Source organism: Microcaecilia unicolor, chromosome 4 (genome assembly GCF_901765095.1).
Source record: "Microcaecilia unicolor chromosome 4, aMicUni1.1, whole genome shotgun sequence".
Taxonomy (NCBI): Eukaryota; Metazoa; Chordata; class Amphibia; order Gymnophiona; family Siphonopidae; genus Microcaecilia; species Microcaecilia unicolor.
In genome coordinates, this window is record NC_044034.1 from 342,911,016 (window position 1) to 342,931,224 (window position 20,209).

General features: G+C 44.5%; 1 protein-coding gene across 6 annotated transcripts in view; it reads left to right on the forward strand.

Moving 5' to 3' along the window:
- SON (SON DNA binding protein) overlaps positions 1-20,209 on the forward strand; it is a 194,769-nt gene that overhangs the window by 97,448 nt on the left and 77,112 nt on the right. For all 6 annotated transcript variants that reach the window (XR_003942016.1, XR_003942015.1, XR_003942017.1 and 3 more), the window contains exons 4-5: positions 318-487; positions 9,772-9,915. Coding sequence is in view for 2 of the 6 variants with exons in the window: in XM_030202165.1 (XP_030058025.1) it covers positions 318-487; positions 9,772-9,915 (314 nt within the window). In the remaining 4 variants the exon portion in view is untranslated. The remainder of the gene's footprint in view (positions 1-317; positions 488-9,771; positions 9,916-20,209) is intronic.

Consider the following 20,209-nt stretch of genomic DNA (forward strand, 5'->3'; position numbering starts at 1 on the left):
AACATTTAAGATACCTTGACATGTCACTCAACAACTTTTCCAGAAAGATTGGATTACAGGACACTCCCACCAAACGTGGAAAAAAGGTGCCCACGTGCCCACATTGATATCAACATTTGACAGAGGCTGAGGGAAAAATATACTTTTTGAGGAGTGAAATACCCACCTCTACAGCACTTTAAAGCCATTTTCAACCAAGTTGGCTGATGCAGATATTTTGTTAGGTTTAAAAACTACATGGTATTTGTATTTCGAGTACTTGCTATTAATATAGTAATCAGCAGCTCTTTTTTTTTTTTAACCATTTATTTGGTTAGATAAGGCACAGCTCCTTGAAATTGCCAAAGCTAACGCAGCTGCCATGTGTGCCAAGGCTGGTGTCCCTCTGCCAGAGATTCTTAAACCTGCTATAACAGCAGCACCAGCACCAGTGGAGGACAAGGTTTCTCACAGATCAGGAGCTATTACAATACAGGAGCTCACAGAGGTAAGCTAGGCCCAGCTATTGTTGATCATGAGATAAAACATCTTTTTCCCTCCATGTTATTTTTTTCCTATCCACTTATTTATCTAACCTCTTTCTCTTTGTATTGTTTTCTTTGCCCATCCCTTCCAGTCTGTTACTATCTTCTCCTGGCCAGTTGTGATCTGTGTAATATTGCAACAGGTAGAAAAATGGGGATTGGTGGCCATTAATTGTTTTAAAAAACATTGTGTTGGAAAACCTGTAATGTGACCAGAAGCCTGACTCCTCTGTGTGTTCGATATTCTTTTTAGTTCCTTCACTGTGTGTTTTATATTCTTAAATCTTCCTTTATACCAGGGCCCTCTTTAGACTCCTAGATCCACAACTATCAGCAGACCCTCCCCAAATCGAGAAAGGTCATCCTTTGGAGCTTCAGGCAATTTAATTGCAGAGCCATTTTGAATTTATTAAAAAGATCAGTCTAGCAAATTTTTAAATAACCATAAACCTAAACCAACCTAAGTATGTGTTGTGTCAAGTAGGAGACTAAGATGTAGGCATGTTTAGGGAAGGAGTTTGAATGAACAGCTGGACCTCGTGAAGTATGCACGTAGGTTATGACATAAACCTCTGCTTGCGTACTTCAGCTGCATACATTTACACCTGGTCCTGAACTGCTGTAAATATATTCAGGCGTATTGTGGTCATGTTTTTGTCAAGTTTTGTGATGCTATTTTGTAAAGACATATAGAGAACCACACAGGTCCACTTACCACTTTATGTTTCAACAGGAGTTGTAGAGAACGAATACTTCCTATATTGCACATTAAACTATTGTACATGAAACAGGAAGTAGATTCTCTGTAATTTTAGCAGCTGTGCAGTGTCGGTAGCCAGAGCAGCTGGAGCGAAGAAATGAGCTCCCCACTCTGCAGCTGACTTAGTGGTGCCTGACCTGGCAGATAGTAGAAAGGAGCAGCTGGTACATGTTTTGGTTGAGCCAAGAGGCTGGTGCATGACAACAATATGAAGGGTGGCCCATCCCAAAGAGTTGTTACTATCCGTACAATCCAGATTAAACCTCCTTTAGATCTTTAATATAATAAAGTCCTTTTTCAAAAGAACACAACTCATAATACATTCAGGATCAAATCATATATTTATCCCAGAACCTCAGTGATGTTAATCGCTATCCATTTAAAACACAGCGATTTCAATAACATCAAGCTCTTCACCGGTTCTTTTTCTTATTTCTTAATTTTAGAAAAAAATATCACTTGTCGGACCCAGGGGATCATCTGCCCCTGGGTCCGACAAGTATAATAAATTGAAAAGATAAGTAATGCTAAAGCTACATATATATATTTTTTTCTAAAATTAAGAAATAAGAAAAAGAACCGGTGAAGAGCTTGATGTTGTTGAAATCGCTGTGTTTTAAATGGATAGCGATTAACATCACTGAGGTTCTGGGATAAATATATGATTTGATCCTGAAGTATCTGTATTATGAGTTGTGTTCTTTTGAAAAAGGACTTTATTATATTAAATATTAATGTCTTTTGCTTTCACACCTTCTTGTACCTAATGCCTTTGGCTCTAACACTATCATGTATATCACTGTCATGTAACCAAAACGTCTGCTAAAACAAATGTATACTCTTTTCTATTCCCAATATTATGTATTTCACCATCTTGTACCCAAATCTTGCTGTAAATCCAAATGTACATTCTTTTCTATTTCCAGTATCCAAGATGAATTGTAAGCCACATTGAGCCTGCAAAAAGGTGGGATAATGTGGGATACAAATGTAATAATAATAAAGATCTAAAGGAGGTTTATTCTGGATTGTACGGATAGTAACATCTATTTATAATAATCCAGTTTTAAAAGATCTACTTTGCCTTAATGCTGAGTGGCCATCCCAAAGAGTGACATTCACTACCACAATGACTGAGATTTTCTAGCATCACATCTGGGGTATAAGTTTGGAAAGATCTGCATGTTTCTAAATGCTGCAGAGACTCTAGGACAATGATTATCAACCCCCTTTTCAGTTAAGACATACCAGAAGAGCTATGTATATGTGACACACTGCATATACGACCCTCAGGGACCTTTTTGTCTGACAGAATATAGTGATTCTTACGAGTTAAATGTAAACCTGTTCTGCATCCACAAAAGTCCAACCTTCCCTCAACAAATGCAGATCATAACTAGGATATTTCTTCAAGGAAGTCACAGTACAGTTATTCTGATTCTCATGTCATTGTAGCAATAGCAACATAAATCTCTCTATCAGGTGTATTGTGAAATGCAAAACCTAAAGAAAATCTACTCAACGTATATTTAACAAACATACAACAGTAGCACTAATGCTATGATTCAAACAGCAAGAACTCTACCTACTACGCCTGGTAAAATTTGGCGCAAAATGAAAAATTATGCACAAAAATGTTGGAAATTCTGTGCACAGTATTTTAAAGTTCTGCATCTTTATTTGTAATTTATTTGTGCAGAATTTCCCCAATCATAAGGCCTACCACTCCACCAGCTTGTGAAGTGAGATGGTTCTTATAGCTTCAAAGTGGGTTACAAAATTAATATAAAAAGAATGATGAATAGAAAAAAAATAATAGCTATTAACCATAAAATTTCTGAAATAAGTTCTTCCTTCACCAGTAATATTGCTCTCCAGGTTCTACCCTGCCCACTTCTGTCTCACTCTAACTTAGCTTTAGGTTCCACCCTCCCCACCCTGATTTAGCTTGAATCCCTTTCCTTCTCCCAGCTTTCTCTGCCCACTAGTTCTCTCTCTCCTCTTAGCTCCCAACCCCTACCTCTCTGTTTTCTTTCTCTCCTTGCCGTCACATTATTGTGTTTTTCTTCTGGGTAATGTGGCATTAGAAAGAAACAAGCTGCTGCACCCACTGCTTATTTGAACCATGTTGGACTCTGTATAGAAGTTGAGCCCAGGCCAGCAGAGAGAAGGAAATGGTCTGATGCACAGCTGCTTGTTTCTTCCTTTTGCCACATGATCCGGGAGGGGGAGGTGGGATTTGTATGAGTATGCCACAAGGGGAGGGGAAACCTGGCAAATATTTTGTTCCCTGTGCAGAATTCTACAAGGTAATTACAGATTTCTGCGCAAATTCTGTACAAGTAACTTATGAGTAGGCAGCACTACAAATATTACACTTGACCCTAAAACACCAAAACGTCTGTACAGGTAAAACAGAGCAAATGGGACTTCTACAGATCTCAACACAGAAACTATATGCAAACAAATATCACACCTCAGTTACACACAAAACACAGACAGACCCTCACTAAATATAGAACAAGGGATCCAAAATTAAAGCTAGAAATATAATAACAAAAATTGAACTGGAACCATAAGAAGTTAATCTCAGCATATACTGCAACACTGGAGAAACAAAATAAAATACCGCCTTGAGCGAATTCCTTCAAAAAGGTGGTTTATAAATCCTAATAAATAAATACAATTCCTTTTGTACTGAATACAATATATAAACATCTGCAACGCACATTTCCCAAAGCTAACATATTCTAGTTAATACATTAAAAATAAAACACTTTTTTCTACCTTTGTGTGCCTGGGTATTTTATTTTTCTATCACATTGGTCTCAGTTTCTCTTTTTGGCTTTCCTGTCCTAATTTTGTTTTCAGTTGTCGCTGTCCATTTGTTATTTCTTCTTTCTCCTCCTGTCTTGTTACATTCCCTCATTAAAGCTGTCTCTCATATCGATATTTCTCTTAAAACGCTCTCCTTCGTTTTTTTTTTCTTTTCTGCCTCTGTCCACTCAAATTTCACCCTCTTGCTGTATTCCTTTTCACTTTTCATCTACTTATCAACTTTCTATCTCTTTCTCTCATCCCCTAGCTCTCAAATTTTCCATCCTCCTATTCCCTTTTATCTTTCATATGCTCTCAATTCGTACATTTCTACCTTCTACATTAACTATCCTCCTCTTACTCATCTCGACAACCTTCCCATGGCCTCTCCCACATGGATCCACCATTTCTATCATCCCCCACTCCTTAACCTTCGCTCCACCCTTGTGTCCTAGCATCTTCCTCTTTCTTTCTCTCTCCCTCCCATCAGTCTGACCTCTCTACTTACCGCATTCCAACCCGAAATCTCCCCTTCCACCCTCCCTGACATCTCACCTTCCCTCTCTTCCACCTCCCATCTGGCATCTCTCTCTCTCCCCCCCCTTCTGCCCCGTCCATCTCCCCTGTGCCTTCACTTTGTCCATCGCTCCCTCTCCCCCTTTGGTCCCCCTCCTCCGAGTCCATCTCTCCCCCTTTGGCCCCCTCCACCAAGTCCATCTCTCCCCCAAGTCCATCTCTTCCTCTGCCTTCTCCTCCAAGTCCATATCTTCCTCTCCTCCTTTGGCCCCCTCCCCTGTCCATCTCTCCTCCCACCCCCCATGAATCTGATATCTCTCCTGCTCTCCCATTACCCCATCCCCTACTCTTTCATCTCTCATCTCTCTCTCCTTCCCTCCCCCGAGTCCATCTCTCTGTCCTTTCCTTCCCCAAGTCCAACATCTTTCCCTTCCCCCACTCTGTTCCTGAGTCCAGCACCTCTCCCTTTCCCACTCTCTCCCCAAGTCCAACATCTCTCCCTCTCTCCCTTCCACCGTTCACCTCCTGAGCCCACCATCTCTCCCTTCTGACTCCTGTTGTTAACCATCACTCACACTCTGTCTCCCCACCCTCCTCCCTTCCCCCCAACCAGGCCAACATCTCTCAACCTCCTTCCCTCGAGTCTACCTTTAATTTGTTCCAAAAGTTGCCAAGCGGCAGCAGCAATTCAAACACACTTCCCTGCCGGCAGCCCCAGCACCTTCTCTCTACTGCGGCCCACCCCAGTGGAAACAGTAAGTTACATCTGAGAGGGCGGGCCACAGTAGAGAGAAGATGCTGGGGTTGGTTACAGGAGGTATTTTGGTAAGTCAGAAAGGGGTGCCTACTACCCCCAGAGGCGTAGGTACGCCGCCTCCTCTCTCCAGCTTGCTCAGGCTCAACCCCAGTGTGCTCGTTCTCATCAACAGTGTGCATCTAAGGCCCCTGATGCTCCCCAGCAAAAGCAAGGGATGAGCTTTTGACTGTCTCCAGCTGAGAATAGCTGTTATCAAAGTGTCTGTATTGGACGACCTTCTGGTTGGAAGGATGCTGAAATTCTTCTACAGAAGGTGGTCACTTATAACCTCCGACCAGTGGGTTCTCCAAATAGTCTGTCTCGGATACGCCCTGAATTGGATTAAAAAAACCTCCAAATTGTCCACTGAGAGCTCACTACTTCAGCTGTCAGCATGAAAAGGTACTTACAGAGGAACTCTCCACCCTTCTGAAGGCCCACGTGGTCGAACCCGTTCCACCAGGGGAAGAAGGTGGGGATTCTATTCTAGGTACTTCCTCGTCCAGAAGAAGATAGGGGGATGCATCCCATCCTAGACCTAAGGGCCCTGAACAAATCCATGGCCAGAGAAAAGTTCAGGATGGTTTCCCTTGGCACTCTTCTCCCCATGATTCAGAAACACGATTGGCTATGCTCTCTGGACTTAAAGGACGCATATACACACATTCCAATACTTCCAGCCCACTGGAAGTATCTTTGTTTTTCGGCTAGCAACACACCACTTCCAGTACAGTGTGTTGCCTTTTGGCCTTGCATCAGCACCCCGGGTCTTCAGCATCGCTATGCAGGCTGGGGGGTGCATGTGTTCCTTTATCTTGACGATTGGCTATTGAAGAGCACGTCGGAGGACAGTGCTCGGGAGTCAATGCGAAGTACTATTCGGGTGCTGGAGCTACCCCAAGTCCCATCTTCACCCTGCCCAGTGATTGGAGTTCATTGGAGCCCTGCTCGATAAGCAGAAGATTTGATCCTTTCTCCCAGAACCGAGAGTGGACACACTAGTTGCTCTGGCTTCTCAGGTTTGAGCCTCTCAGGAGGTCACGGCTCGGCAGATGTTGAGGTTGTTAGATCACACGGCTTCCACAGTTTATATGACACTCATGACACGCCTTCACATGAGATCAGCTGAATGGCCCTAGCCTCCCAGTGGTGTCAAGCTTCAGGAGATCTACAAGATGTCATTTGAGTGTCCCCAGAGCTTTCTCACTCTCTGTTCTGGTGGACCATTTGATCCAGTTTGACTCTGGGTCTCCCATTCCAAATTCCTCAGCCTCAAAAGGTGCTGACAATGGATGCATCTCTCCTTGGTTGGGGCTTCATGCTCAAGGAGCCTAGTCTGTCTAGGAAACGGATCTTCAGATCAACCTTCTGGAACTCCAAGCAATCTGTAACACTCTAAAGGCTTGCAGAGCTTGGCTGTCTCACTAAATTGTTTTCATCAAAACAGACAACAGGTTGCAATGTATTACACCGAACAAGCAGGGGGGGGGGCACTGGATCACACATTCTGTGTCAGGAGGCCATCTGTATGTGGCGCTGGGCTTGTCAGCATGGGTATTGCCCACAAGATCTTCCAAGCATGGGGCACCCTCTCGGTGGATCTCTTTGCCATACAAAGTCCCTCAGTTCTGTTTGAGGCTCACAACAGATTAGTGTAGGATGCCTTCCTCCTCCATTGGGGGACAGGTCTTCTGTATGCGTGTCCTCCCATCCCTCTTGTGGGGAAGACTTTGCTGAAACTCAAGAAGACCACGGGACCATGATTTTGATTGCACATTTCTGGCCACAGTAGATCTGGTTCCCTCTTCTTCTGGACCTATCCTTCAAAGAACCATGGAGGTTGGAGTGTTTTCTGACCCTCATCATGCAGAATGAGGGATCTCTTCTGCATACTAACCTTCGGTCTCTGGCCCTCACAGCCTGGATGTTGAGAGCCTAGAATTTGCTTCCTTGGGTCTGCAGAGGGTGTCATCCGGGTCTTGCTGGCTTCCAGGAAAGTTTCCATCAAGAGGTGTTACTCTTTTAAATGGAGGAGGTTTGCAATCTGGTGTGAGGGCCAGGCCCTAGATCTTGTTTCCTGCACTACACAGACCCTGCTTGAATACCTTCTACACCTCTCTGAGTCTGGTCTTAAGACCAACCCCATAAGGGTTCACCTCAGTGCAATTAGTGCTTATCATCACCATCTCTGGACGGCCTATAGATGTTTGCTTCATGAGAGGTTTGCTTTTGTTAAAGCTCCCTGTCAAACCTCTGCCTGTGTCATGGGACACTGGATGTCATGCTCATGAAAGCTGCTTTTGAGCCTCTGACCTCCTGCCATCTGAAGTATTTGACCTGGAAGGTCATTTTCTTGATGGCTGTTACTTCAGCTCGTAGGGTCAGTGAGCTTCAGACCTTAGTAGTGGGTGCACTGTATACTAAGTTTCATCACAACAGAGTAGTCCTCCGCATGCACCATGTGCCTGCCGAAGGTCGTGTCAGAGTTCCATCTGAACCAGCCAGTTGTCTTGCCAACATTCTTTCCCCGACCTCATGTCCATCCTGGCGAGAGCACCTTGGACTGCAAGCGAGCAATGGCCTATTACATGGAGCGGACAAGGCCCCATAGACCGCCCAATTTTGTTGTTTTTTTTTTAATCCCAATAGGATGGTGGTCTCTATCGGGAAATGCACAATCTCTAATTGGCTGCAGATTGCATTTCTTTGAGTTATGCTCAGGCTGGGCTAACTCTGGATGGTCATGTCAAGGCTCACAATGTCAGAGCCATGGCTGCTTTGGTAGCCCACTTGCTCTCAGCCTCCATTGAAGAAATTTGCAAAGGTTGCGATGTGGGTTTCAGTCCACATATTCACATCTCATTACTGCCATGAGCAGGATACCCGATGCATTAGTCGATTCGGGCATACAGTGCTGCAGAATCTGTTTGGGGTCTAGAATCCAACTCCACCCGCTAGGCCCGTTTTATTCTGTTCCAGGCTGCACTTTCACTCAGTTTATATGTAGGGAAAGGGAAATGGGACTTGATATACCGCCTTTCTGAGGTTTTTGCAACTACATTCAAAGCGGTTTACATATATTCAGGTACTTATTTTGTACCAGGGGCAATGGAGGGTTAATTGACTTGCCCAGAGTCACAAGGAGCTGCAATGGGAATTGAACTCAGTTCCCCAGGATCAAAGTCCACTGCACTAACCACTTGGCCACTCCTGTAGTTTTAGGTTAATCTGAGTTTTGTCCTCGCCTTTGCAAAGCCCAATTCACCAATGTTTGTTATTTATAGTGAGTCTGGATGCTAGGGATTCCCCACTTGTGAGAATAAATAGGCCTGTTTGTCCTCAGAGAAAGCGAAGGTACTTACCTGTAGCAGGTGTTCTCCAAGGACTACTGGCCGTATATTCCCACAAACATGCTCACCTCCCCTTGGAGTTGTCTCCTATTTACATTTTTATTTTTACTGTAGTATCTAACTGCAGGATCCATGCCCTCGCGGTGGGCGGGAGGCACTCATGCATGTGTGGTGGAACGTGTCTCGTGCTCCACGAAGCTCTATTTAGAGCTTGTTAGAAGCTCCATACCGGGCAACGTGGGACCCGCGTTACCCACTTGTGAGAATATAAGGCCTGCTGTCCTTGGAGAACACCTACCTACTACAGGTAAGTACCTTTGCTGTATATGTCTGTTTCTGCAGGGCTCACAATTTAAAAAAAGAAAAGGAGAGCTAAAGTGGGAATTGAACCTGAGTCCTCTGGTACAGTCCACTGCACTAACCACTATGCAGTTACTCATACGTACTTTCTGCTGTGCTCAGAATGCTCATGAGGGGTCATGCCTTAATCCTTCCAGTGGTCAGCTGCTTAATCAGAGCACCTTTTGTTATTTAGATGTGATTGAAACAGATCTAGATAAAAACACCCTTCTTGGATGTTTCTTCTTGTTCCATTATTGCTACTGGGCTTCCTAATTTTGGGCCTTCCCTACTTCCACCCAGAACACGCCCCCTTTCAATTTGGAGGCACTGCAGTATAAAACGTCCTAATTCTGTCTTTCCAAAATCACTATTTAGACATTTTTGGCAGATGGATTTTTTTTGGCCCTTTTGAAAATGAGCGCCTTAGTGTTTTGTTTTCCAGGCTAAATCAATCCATCATCTTCAACTTATTCTCATGTCTGATTATCTTGATGTTTGTTCTTTTTTTGTTTTGTTTTGTTTTTCTGGGCTTTCTTCCACATCCTCTTTAACTGGTGTCTTGTAACCAGTTCTAGCAGTCTGTTATAACATCTACACTAGGAAGCTGAGTTTGGGTATTTTGCCTTTCTTGCATACTATAAATAGCATTTTCTTTGTTTTTCTAAGAAATGTAAGCAGATTGCTCAAAGCAAGGAGGATGATGAGATTGTAAATAAGCCTCATGTATCTGATGATGATGATGAGGAGCACCCTTTCATTAATCATCCCTTCAAAGTCAATGAACCAAAATCCATTTCCTTCAGCTTAAGTGTAAGTATGAGACTCCTCTAGGTTACTCTTTTGGTTTCATTTGATATTGTTATAGGTTTATAGATTCTGATATAAATTGCCTGTTATGTCTTGAAAAATACTGCTTTTTATAATGTTTTTAGGTAAATATAAGAATTATTAAAACATTAGTAAGTGCTAATTAAAGTGGATAAATTTCTGGAGCCAGTGATTATAGATTTTGGTTATTGTACCAAAAGGTGGGTAAATCAAGTCAAATGAAACTAAGAGTTCAGTTTTCAAAAGAGAGCTAGCCAGCTAATTTGGTTGACTATATCTAGGTGATACAGTATGCCTAAATCTGTCCTGCATGCTTCTGACTGACTACAATTTAAATAAACCACAAAAAAAACATTGCGTGCTTGCCTACCCTTATCCCATCATGAAAGAAAATCTGTATGGTTCAGAGTAATCTCCCTTACTGGGATGATGCCACCCACATGTGTCTTGCTGTTTAAAAGAACACATGCTACAGGTGAGTAAATTCACTTTACTCTCAAAGGCATAGGTATTCCCCTTTCTTTCTCTATTTTCAGTTAAGACAGGGATCTCGCTCTTGACCCAGACAGCACATGGCCCGGATGACCCAACCAGCAATACAACCAAAACTAGGGGTGGGATTTTGACTGCCTCTATGAGAATATAACTAGCATACCTGTGCCTGTATGGACAGCCTACCATATATACTTGAGTATAAACTAAAGTAACAATTTTTACCCCCCAAAAAAGGGGTGAGTGAACCTGTTAACTCAAATATAAATTGGATGGGTTTATATTCAAGTGTTTGGTAACTCCTCCTACCCACGCCAATGACCAGCATTTCTTCCTCCACACCCCCCACCACCACCACCGCGGGTACTTCCATTTCTTTCTGTATACCCCTGACCCCCTGTAGTTACACAGCATTTTACTAGCAGCTTCTTCTTACCTTCCTTCGACTGACGTGGATGCAGATAGTTATGCACTGGGCCAGTGCAGGGCCTTGAGCATACGCACTGGCCCAGAATATAATTTACTTTGTTTGCATTAGCCAAAGGAAGGTAGGAAGATTTGCCAGTAAAATGCTTGTAACTGCAAGGGGGGTAGGGGTATGGAGGAAGAAGTGGCGGCAACAGTGGGGGGTGGAGGAGAGACTCTATTATAAACCAAGATCCCCTTTTTTGGGCCTTTTTTTTTTTTTTTAGCCCAAAAATCTCGGATTATATTTGATTATATACAGTACTTGAAAGAGAGAGGCTTTGGTTTTTAGCAATCTACTGGCTCCTTATAATCCACTAAGAACATCATGGTCAAGCTCTCAGTATCAGGAAATACTTACTTACATAAGTACATAAGTATTGCCATACTGGGACAGACCAAAGGTCCATCAAGCCCAGTATCCTGTTTCCAACAGTGGCCAACCCAGGTCACAAATACCTGGCAAGATCCCCTTAGACACAAACACAGTTGAACCAGTTCCACCAGGTGAATGATGGTATGGATTTTACTCCAAGTATTTTCTGGTAACAAAATAAAAAAATGGAGGGGAAGGAGGGGAAGAGGATCCATCCCATCATAGATGTAAGGGTCCTGATCAAGATCCTAGTAAGAGAAAATTTCAGGATGCTTTCTTCAAAATGGAGACTAGTTCTCCGACTTAAAGGATGCTTATTTTATTTTATTTATTAAAAAATATTTGTAATTTATAATATACATCAAAGAATAAACTTTGATCAAAAATTCAGAAATATTCATAAGATAATTAAGCATCATTAGCAAGTAAAAAAAAAAAGAAATACGAACTATAGTCCACTTAAATGGGAAGAGGGAGAGCAAGAAACATACTCATTTGTCGCTGGGATACATCTAAAAAAAATTTCTAAGAAAAGGAGCAAACCTAATGCTGATAATACTTACAACCTGAAAAGATTTAGGATGAACTCGGGAGAGCCATGGAGGATCCCTTACTTTCTAGGAAGAATTGTAATTGAGTTAGCTCAGAAAATATATCTGTTTCCTCGAAAGGATATAAAACATTTACATGGGAAACGTAATTGGAACACAGCACCCAAAGAAATAATTAACAGACGAAAAGCAAGGAATTTCTTCCTTTGCAGTTGTGTCCACCTTGAGACATCGGGAAATATAAAAGTTCTATCTCCCATAAAAGACACATTATTAGCCCTATAATAAAGTCTCAATATCATTTCTTTATCCTGCAGGAAAACAAATGAGACTAGAAGCGTTGATCTACCAGCAATTTCCACTTCAGAAGACTCAAGGAGCCCAGAAACATCTAAACATTTCTCCGCTTCCATAGCTTCTGTCTCCACCTTAGAAAGATAGTATAACTTTTGCACAGGGGAAATTTTTGAGTCTGAAAACTTCAAAACCAATATCAAGAATTTTTTTTAAAGTTCCATAGGCGCCAGAAACCTGGAAACTGGGAAGTTTAAGAACCTTAAATTCAAATTCTTGTTAAAGTTATCCAGGTTTTCTATTTTCCTCATTAATAAATAAAGTCTTATCTACCATCTGTTGAGCAATAAGATTTTTAACTTCAGTAGTTGATTTTTCCACTTTATCAATTCTGATTGGATGTTGTTGAAGATTTTGCAATTTAGTAGAAGTGTTCAAAGAAATAGCCGTGAAATTGGAGCATACCTTATGAAGGCTCTCCATGTTTGTCCAGAGTGCATCCGTATCTACTGTTGGCGGCCTCACCAGCGGGCAGATTTTCCAAAGCTCCACAACCAGCCTCAACTGAGCTTTCCTGTATCTCCACGCGCTCACCACTACTAATATCCAGCAGCGATTCACCTCCCGATGACAGCAGAGCCTCTCTTGGCGCTGACACTGCAGCTGTAATTACTTCTGGGTAACGCTGGGGAATTGGCCACAACTCTCCGGAATCACTCTTGGGTCCCTCCATACGCTGATACCTCCTGTAGTATACCTGGAGGAGGAGGTGTTTAAGATTCTCCTGGGCTCAACAAAACTTCGTTGTCTAAGTCTTGTAATCATCATAATAGATACATTTTGGACAACATGTAAGCAATGAAGGAGGGACCATTCAAAATTGAATTGGCATAGTCATGCCTACCTATAATTAAAGCATGGACTTAGACCCCCATAGACAGACTCCCCAGTCACAGGAAGTATCCCAGGTTTGTCATAGGAATACACCACTACCAGAATTGCATACTGTATTTTGCTATTCACAGAGAGGTAGATTTTCACACCATATAACCAGGCAGGAGGGGCTGTTGTCCAGTTATATAGCACTGATCAGCCACAGAACAGATATTCAGTGGCACTTAAATGGAGAGTACCACTGAATATCTGCTGTGACTCTCTCCAGTTAATGTTGGGGGAATCTGGGGACAGACCCCAGAAGTTATCTGGGCACTGCTAGTATTCAGAACCAGTGTCCGGATAGCTATCCAAGCAAGTTGAACTGCACAAATAGCAGCCCTAACTTGCCTAGATAGTTATATGGGTGCCAGTTGATACTCTGATCCAGGCAAGACTCGGATATTAAGTGCCAGTGCCTGAATTAGGCCCAGCATTGAATATCTGTGTCAAATTTGTCCTGTGCTGGTTAACTCCTTACATATAGCCGACTGTTGCTGGCTAAATATCAGTGGAAAATGCCTTGCAGTCATAACAGCATATCTGTACAGATTTGGGGTGCATGTGTTTCTTTGGACATTTGGCTGGTAGAGAGAACATTTTGAGAAGAAACAGATCAGTGCGCACAACCATCTAGGTCCTGGAATTACTAGGGTTCATCATAAATTATCCCGAGTTCCAGCTGAGCCTATCATGCAATTGGAGTGCATTGGAGCTCTGTTAGATAAGATTCAAGCAAAAGCCTTTCTATTGCAACGGTGTCACAAACATCTTGAAAAAGTTGGGTTACATAGCTTCAACAGTACACGTAACACCCCTGGCATGTTTCAGAATAAGACTAGCTCAATGGATCTTACGCAAGCAGTGGAGTCAGACTGAAGGATTTCATATCTGTCACAAAAGGCCAGGGAGAGAATGAGTGACAGGAAAGGAGATGGGACCGGTAAGGGACAAGAAGCAGAAGAGATAGATGAGTGCTGGAGAAGGTATTGAGTTCAGAGGACTAGAAATGGGGTTCTAGGGATTGACAAAGCCAGAGGGAAAAGGGAGAGACAGAATAGGTTGAGTGGGGAGGAGGGAGAGTGGAAGATGGAAATGTAGCAGATAGGTTTCATTTTTATTAACTATTATGTATGGGGTTTTTTTAACATTATTTATAATACAACATGTAACAAAACCTGGATCACTGTGGTTTCTTTGGTGATCCAGCTATACATCGGAGATAGGTCTATTCTTTGACTGCAACATGGAATTCCTTTCTAATGTTTAATTTTTATTGTTGTTACTATTGTACACCGCTGTGAACTGAAACAGTTGGGTGCTATATCACATTTTTAATAAACCAAACTAAACTTTCAACATCACATACAGTTTTTTAATGTATCCCCCTCCCCCTCCTACCCAGTTCTCCCCCTCCCTTTCTCTTTAAACCCCTAACCTCATTCATCATGTACCAAGCAAGGATAGCCACTTAATACCCAATTTCTCCGTAACCGGCCACTGTAGCCAAGGCCTCCCATATGTTTTCATGCCCACCTCCCCAACTCTTTCCCTGTTTCTCCATAAGCCTCACAATCTCCACTTTCTGTACCCAATTCTTCATATCCAGGGTACTGAATTGTTTCTATGCACTTACAATTTCACATCTTGCTGCAACTATCAAATGGTTTATCAACTTGTCCTCTAGTAACGCCAATAGGAGTAACTTAGGCACCATCTTCTGGGTTATCTGCTATACCATTCACATTGGATGAGACAAAGAATTGAGAGACGGAAGAAGACTCAGCAGGCAATGAGACTTGCAATGACATAATACTTTATTCCATAGTGTCCCACAGATCAATCCAGAGACGAGTGGGTTATGTCCCTCTACCAGCAGGTGGAGATAGAGAGAACTTCAGAGGTTTACTATATGTTGACACGTGCAGCCATCTTAACCTCAGTATTCTCACTATCTTAGCAGGTGGATGGGCATCTCCTGTGCAGCTCTGGTGCGGTGTTTGCTCCTAACCTGTTCCCTCAGTCTTAGTTGAGCTGATAGCTTGGCATGGCTTTGCTGGTCAGTTGGGGTACATCTGGTGGGGTCAGGTCCCTCTCCCCTCCCTCCCCTCCCCGTTTCCCACCTCTGTTGGCTTATGGGCCTGTGCTTTTCCTATGGCTCTGATTCCTCCTGCCTATTTAAAGAAAGAAAAAGGGCACCGCTTCAGTGAGGCTTTCTCTATGTTAATCTGCTGACACTTTAAGTCTGGTATGCTGCATTCTGTAAGGTTGGTATTCTGATTTGTCTCTCTGCTGGAACTGTCGGGTTCCTTTGTCTTCTGGCAGACTCAGTTGTTTGTGCTGCTACTGCAAAACGTAGGGCGTATCTCAGCGGGTCCGTCGGCAGTGGTTTTGGTTTTGCGGGCTCTGCGTCTCTCGTGCGCTCTGTCCGCCATCTTGAGTAGCTCCCAATGCAGAGCATGAGGGTCTCTGTGTTGCTGCTGGGCTTCCTCAGCTCCCCCACCCACGGCAGTCTGTAAAATGTGAGGATGGGAGCCTTTCTGTGCTGCCTTGGGATGACATCGCGGTCTGTCTGCTGTTCGACTAGGACTAGCAGTGGGAGAAGGGGCTTATTTTAGATTTTTTCTTCTCAGCTTGTGTGCTGCCTTATCTAGATCCTACAGTACCTTTGTTTGCCTGGGCCACCATGCTGAGCCTTTCAGCTCCCTTTACGTTGGTGCCTCCAGTTAAACAAAAAACAAAACTGCAACACCCCGAGAGGGCGGCTGTCACTGTCCTCTTTCGTGTTCGGCCGCCCTATTCTCCCCATCCTTTTTCTTGCTGTTGTCCTCTCGAGAGTTGCAGCACTGGGATCAAGGGTTCTCTCCAGGATACATTGTCATATAGTACTCCTGGAGTATAGCTGGGGCTGCAGGTGTTGGTTTGGCTGTGTATTTTCCTCCTTGACAGCCCTCGGTGACCTCACTTTGTTAGGAAGTTCTCGGCCCTGGCTCCTATGGGTCCCTGTAGAACCTGGGAGAGTTAGCAGGGTGTGCATGCTGGGGGTGTTCTGGTGACACTCTGTCTGTGACTAGGTCATGCCTCTGGGCTTTGGTTGTTTTTAAGAGTCTGCCACAGGGGCTTCCTGGGGTTCTTGGTTCCCTAGGATCTCCTCGGAGTCCTCCTTTTCTCCTAGGATATTCGCGGAGCATCATCCCCTATGGTGGGCTCTTTCTTTCTTTCTCTCTCTCTCCTGTAGTGCCTTTAGGGGTTCACTATCCCCTCTAGGGTGTCAATGCTTTGGTTGTTTTTGTGAGTCACCTGTTCTTTGGTGGAGCAGGTGCTGGTTTCTGGCATGCTTGCACTGTTGGCCTTCCTTTCATTTCTCCTTCCTGGGAGTTTTGCTCTGGCTTAGGCAGCCTTCTGCTTCGGCTGCACCTGTCTGCTATTTCAACTCTGCTGGGATATCCTTGGGCATGCAGGGTAGGCTACGAACAATGTTCCTGTGGCGAGTTTCATCTTGCCAGCTCAGCCGGGCTGTCTTCTTACTCGGGTTTTCGTCTATGCGACTCTGCAGCCAGTTGCTTCGGGATGGTAGCTGAGATGCATTTTCAGGGCACCTATTTCCCCATGAGGGGGCACTCCTAGTGGTCCTTGGGTGACTAGTTCTTTGGGCGGAATGCAGAACCCGAGCTTCAGATGGTTCTTTGGGCAGAGTGCAGAACCCGAGCTTCAGATGGCTCCTATGCTGGAGGACTGGGTTCCTTTCTCTTCCACGGCACTGGTGTTTTCTTGACAGTAGATCAGGTTACCCTTCTCTTGCTGGTCAGCTCTGTTTCTTTTCTGGGAGTCGGAAGCAGGCTCCCCTTGGCACAGCCAGTTCGACCCCATCCCTTTTGGTTTCCTGCTGTTCCTCCTGGAGAACTGGGACAGGCATCGCCCCCTCTTGCAGGTGGCATTTTTTGTCACAGGATCTCCTTGTTACAATGTCTCGGCGGGCATGTTTCTCCGGCTTCAGTACAGGGCAGGTTCCCATTTTGTTGTGTTGCCTATGCCAGGCATGGGATGTGGTTTTGCTCATTTCCCTAGAGGTATATCTTGGTTTTTCCCTCTTTTTGGTAGTCAGACCTAGCCCCATCAGGGTCTAGCTGGGCATAGCTATGCACCGTACTATCGACCACCTCCTGGGCGTCGGTGTCTGGCCCTGTCTCTGGCGGTCTAGGCTCCCTTCATCTTGGCTCGGCAAACCTTCCTTTCTGGTTGTCAGCCTTGCTTCATCTAGGTCCATTTCAAAGCAGCCCTGTCTCGGGGTGTCGGTCCTTGCTCAGTCCCTGTACGCCGAGCCTTACTCTGTCTCTGTACATCGAGATTTGCTCCAGCTCCAAACAAAGGGCTGTGCTCCGCCTCGGTGCGCCGGGCTGTGCTCCACCTCAGTGCGCCGGGCCATGATCCTTTTTTGGTTCTGGAGGCTGAGTCTTACCCTGTATGGATCCTGCTTCATCTGTATTGGTTGAGACTTGCTCCGTCTCAGACTGTTGGTGCATTGCTCTGCCTCTGGCCTTCGGGTCATTCTTCATTTCTGGCAGTCGGCCTCCTTTTTTTGTTTCTGTTTACTGAAACTTGCTCAGGTTCTGGTCCTTTAGCCCTGCTCTATCGCTGGTCAGCTAGCCTTCCCCAGTCTAGGGGCATTGAGCTTTCTTCCGTCTCTTCAGTCGGGATTTGTGCCGTCTCTGCAACTTGAGACTTGCTCCACCTCTGCTCGTTGGGCCTTGCTCTATCCTTGTGCGGTGAGGCGGGCCCTGTCTGTAGACCTCGAGCCTTTCTCTGCTTCTTGACGTTGAGCCCTGCTCCATCTCTGAACATCAAGCTTTGCCCCATTTCTGCACATCGAGCCTCGCTCCGCCTCTGCGCCTCACGCATCAGGCCTTGATCTTTCTCTGGGCATCGAGGATCGCACTGTCTCTGTGCAGCATCCCTTGTCCTGTCTCTTGGTGTTGAGCCTTGTCAGATCACGGGGTGTCGAGCCTTGTCAGGCTTTGCTCTGTCTCTGAGCATCGAGCCTGGCCAAGCCTTCATCTGTCTTTGGGCGTTGAGCCTGGTAGAGCCCTGCTCCCTTGGCATCGAGCCTTTTCGTGCCTCGCTCCATCTGTGGACGTCGAGCCTTTTCGAGCCTCGCTCCGTCTGTGGGCGTCGAGCCTTGCCGAGCCTCGCTTCGTCTCTGGACGTCGGGCCTTGCTCCGTCTCTGGATGTCGAGCTTGTTTTGGGACATAGTGCCTTGTGCCGTCACTGGCTGCCGCAATTGGTGCTCCATCGGGCATTCATGGAGTTTGCTCTGGCACAGGATGCTGGCCTCCTTTCAGTCCAGCTTTTGGTCAGTCGTGGGAGGTCCGGGGTTTCTCCGTCTCTGGGCATCAATCTGATTTCTTCTGGTGTTCGAGCTTTGTTCCTCACCAGGAGGTCAGGCCTTGCTCCATTTCTGAATGAGGGGCCTTGTCCGAATCTGGAGAATGTTGCTTCCTCCATCTCTATGGGCCGTACGATGTTCTCTCTGGAATGGCACATTCACTCCCTCTTGGGAGGATACGCCTTGTTGCTATTTTTCAGGGTTGAGTGTGGCTCTCTGTGGATCTCGTCCTTGAGAATGCTCTGGGCCTTGAGTCTTGCTCCGATTTGGCATGTCAAGCCTTCTTAGTGCTGGCTGATTCAACTTGTGGCGCTTCTGCAGTCCCACCCAACTTTGGGACTGCTTTGGTACATTCCATTTGTCTCTTGATTGATCTGTGGGGCGCTATGGAAGGTAAAATGACTAATACCTGATAATTTTCTTTTCATTAGTCCCAACAGATCAGTCCAGAGGCCCGTCCTTTCTTGATCTTGGGTGAGTATTTCTTGCAGCATGTTCAAATCCGTTTTTTTTTCTTCCTCCAGGTCATTTAGGTTACTTCGTTCGATTTGTTAACAACAACAAAAAAAAAGACACTCATACTACAGTTTCCTGCTTTGGATGTTTCCCTCCCACAGGATTGGTGGAGGAGGAGCCTACATGGGCTTTATAGAGGCAGGAGAGGGCATACAGTTTGGATTTCCTCTTTCATCTTCTACTGCTTTGGTATCGACAATACTGAGGTTGATGGCTGCACATGTCCACATATAGTAAGCCTCTGAAGTTCTCTCTATCTCCACATGCTGGTATAGGAACATAACCTGGAATGGCATTGCACTCCCTTCTAATCTCTGCAAACTGCTCCACTCGAAATACTTCATGTCTAGAAGCCTTTTTTGCTGCTGTAGAAACAAACTGAGCTTTACTTTACACATTCACAATGGTCTTTTTAAAGACCTCCAGTCTACACTTTTGGTAGCTGTCTATTGTTTATGCTTGTATCCATTACTGTAAGACTCCTAAGCCAGGCACTAGCCGAAACACAGTGCAGTGTCGAGTCTCTTATGAAAGAAGAGTGTTTTTCACAAGAACTTTGTGTCAATAAAGTATTGTCATCACAAGTCCCGTTGCCTGCTGAGTCTTCTTCCATCTCCCACTTCTTTCTCTCCTGTTATTTTTCCATGGGACTTTTTTATTCAGCTTCTACTCGTTCCATTCACAATACCATTTTCCAGTAGGAAGAGGTAGAAGGGCAGTCCTACTTGATGTGTTAAAAAGTTCCTCGCTGACCACATTTCTGCCAACATCTACCCATATTCTGCAGATAAAATTTAACTGAATTGTTCTGGGGTGAGGTACCTTCTACTGGAGGAATAGCCTAGTGGTTAGTGCAGTGGCCTGGGAACTAGGTTCAGTTCCCATTGTAGCTCCTTGTGACTCTGGGTAAGTCACTTAATCCTTCACTGCCCCAGGTACAAAATAACTACCTGTATATAATATATAAACCGCTTTGATTGTTACCACAGAAAGGCAGTATATCAAATCCCATCACCCCTATAGGCCAGTCTATAATCATTTTTCCTAATCAAAGTGGAAATTGAGAGCATTTATGTCTGTAGAAATGCATTCCCTCATCATTCAAATAATTTCTCCAAGCCTCCATGTATTTAATTTTTTTAAGTACTGCCTTCACTTATCCATTTATAAAAATTAGATATCTCCCCTTTTGCTATACCTTGTTTGTAAAACAGCTTTTCAGTCAGCTGTGTTCTTGTACCCAGGGCCCCAAATGTCTCAATTGC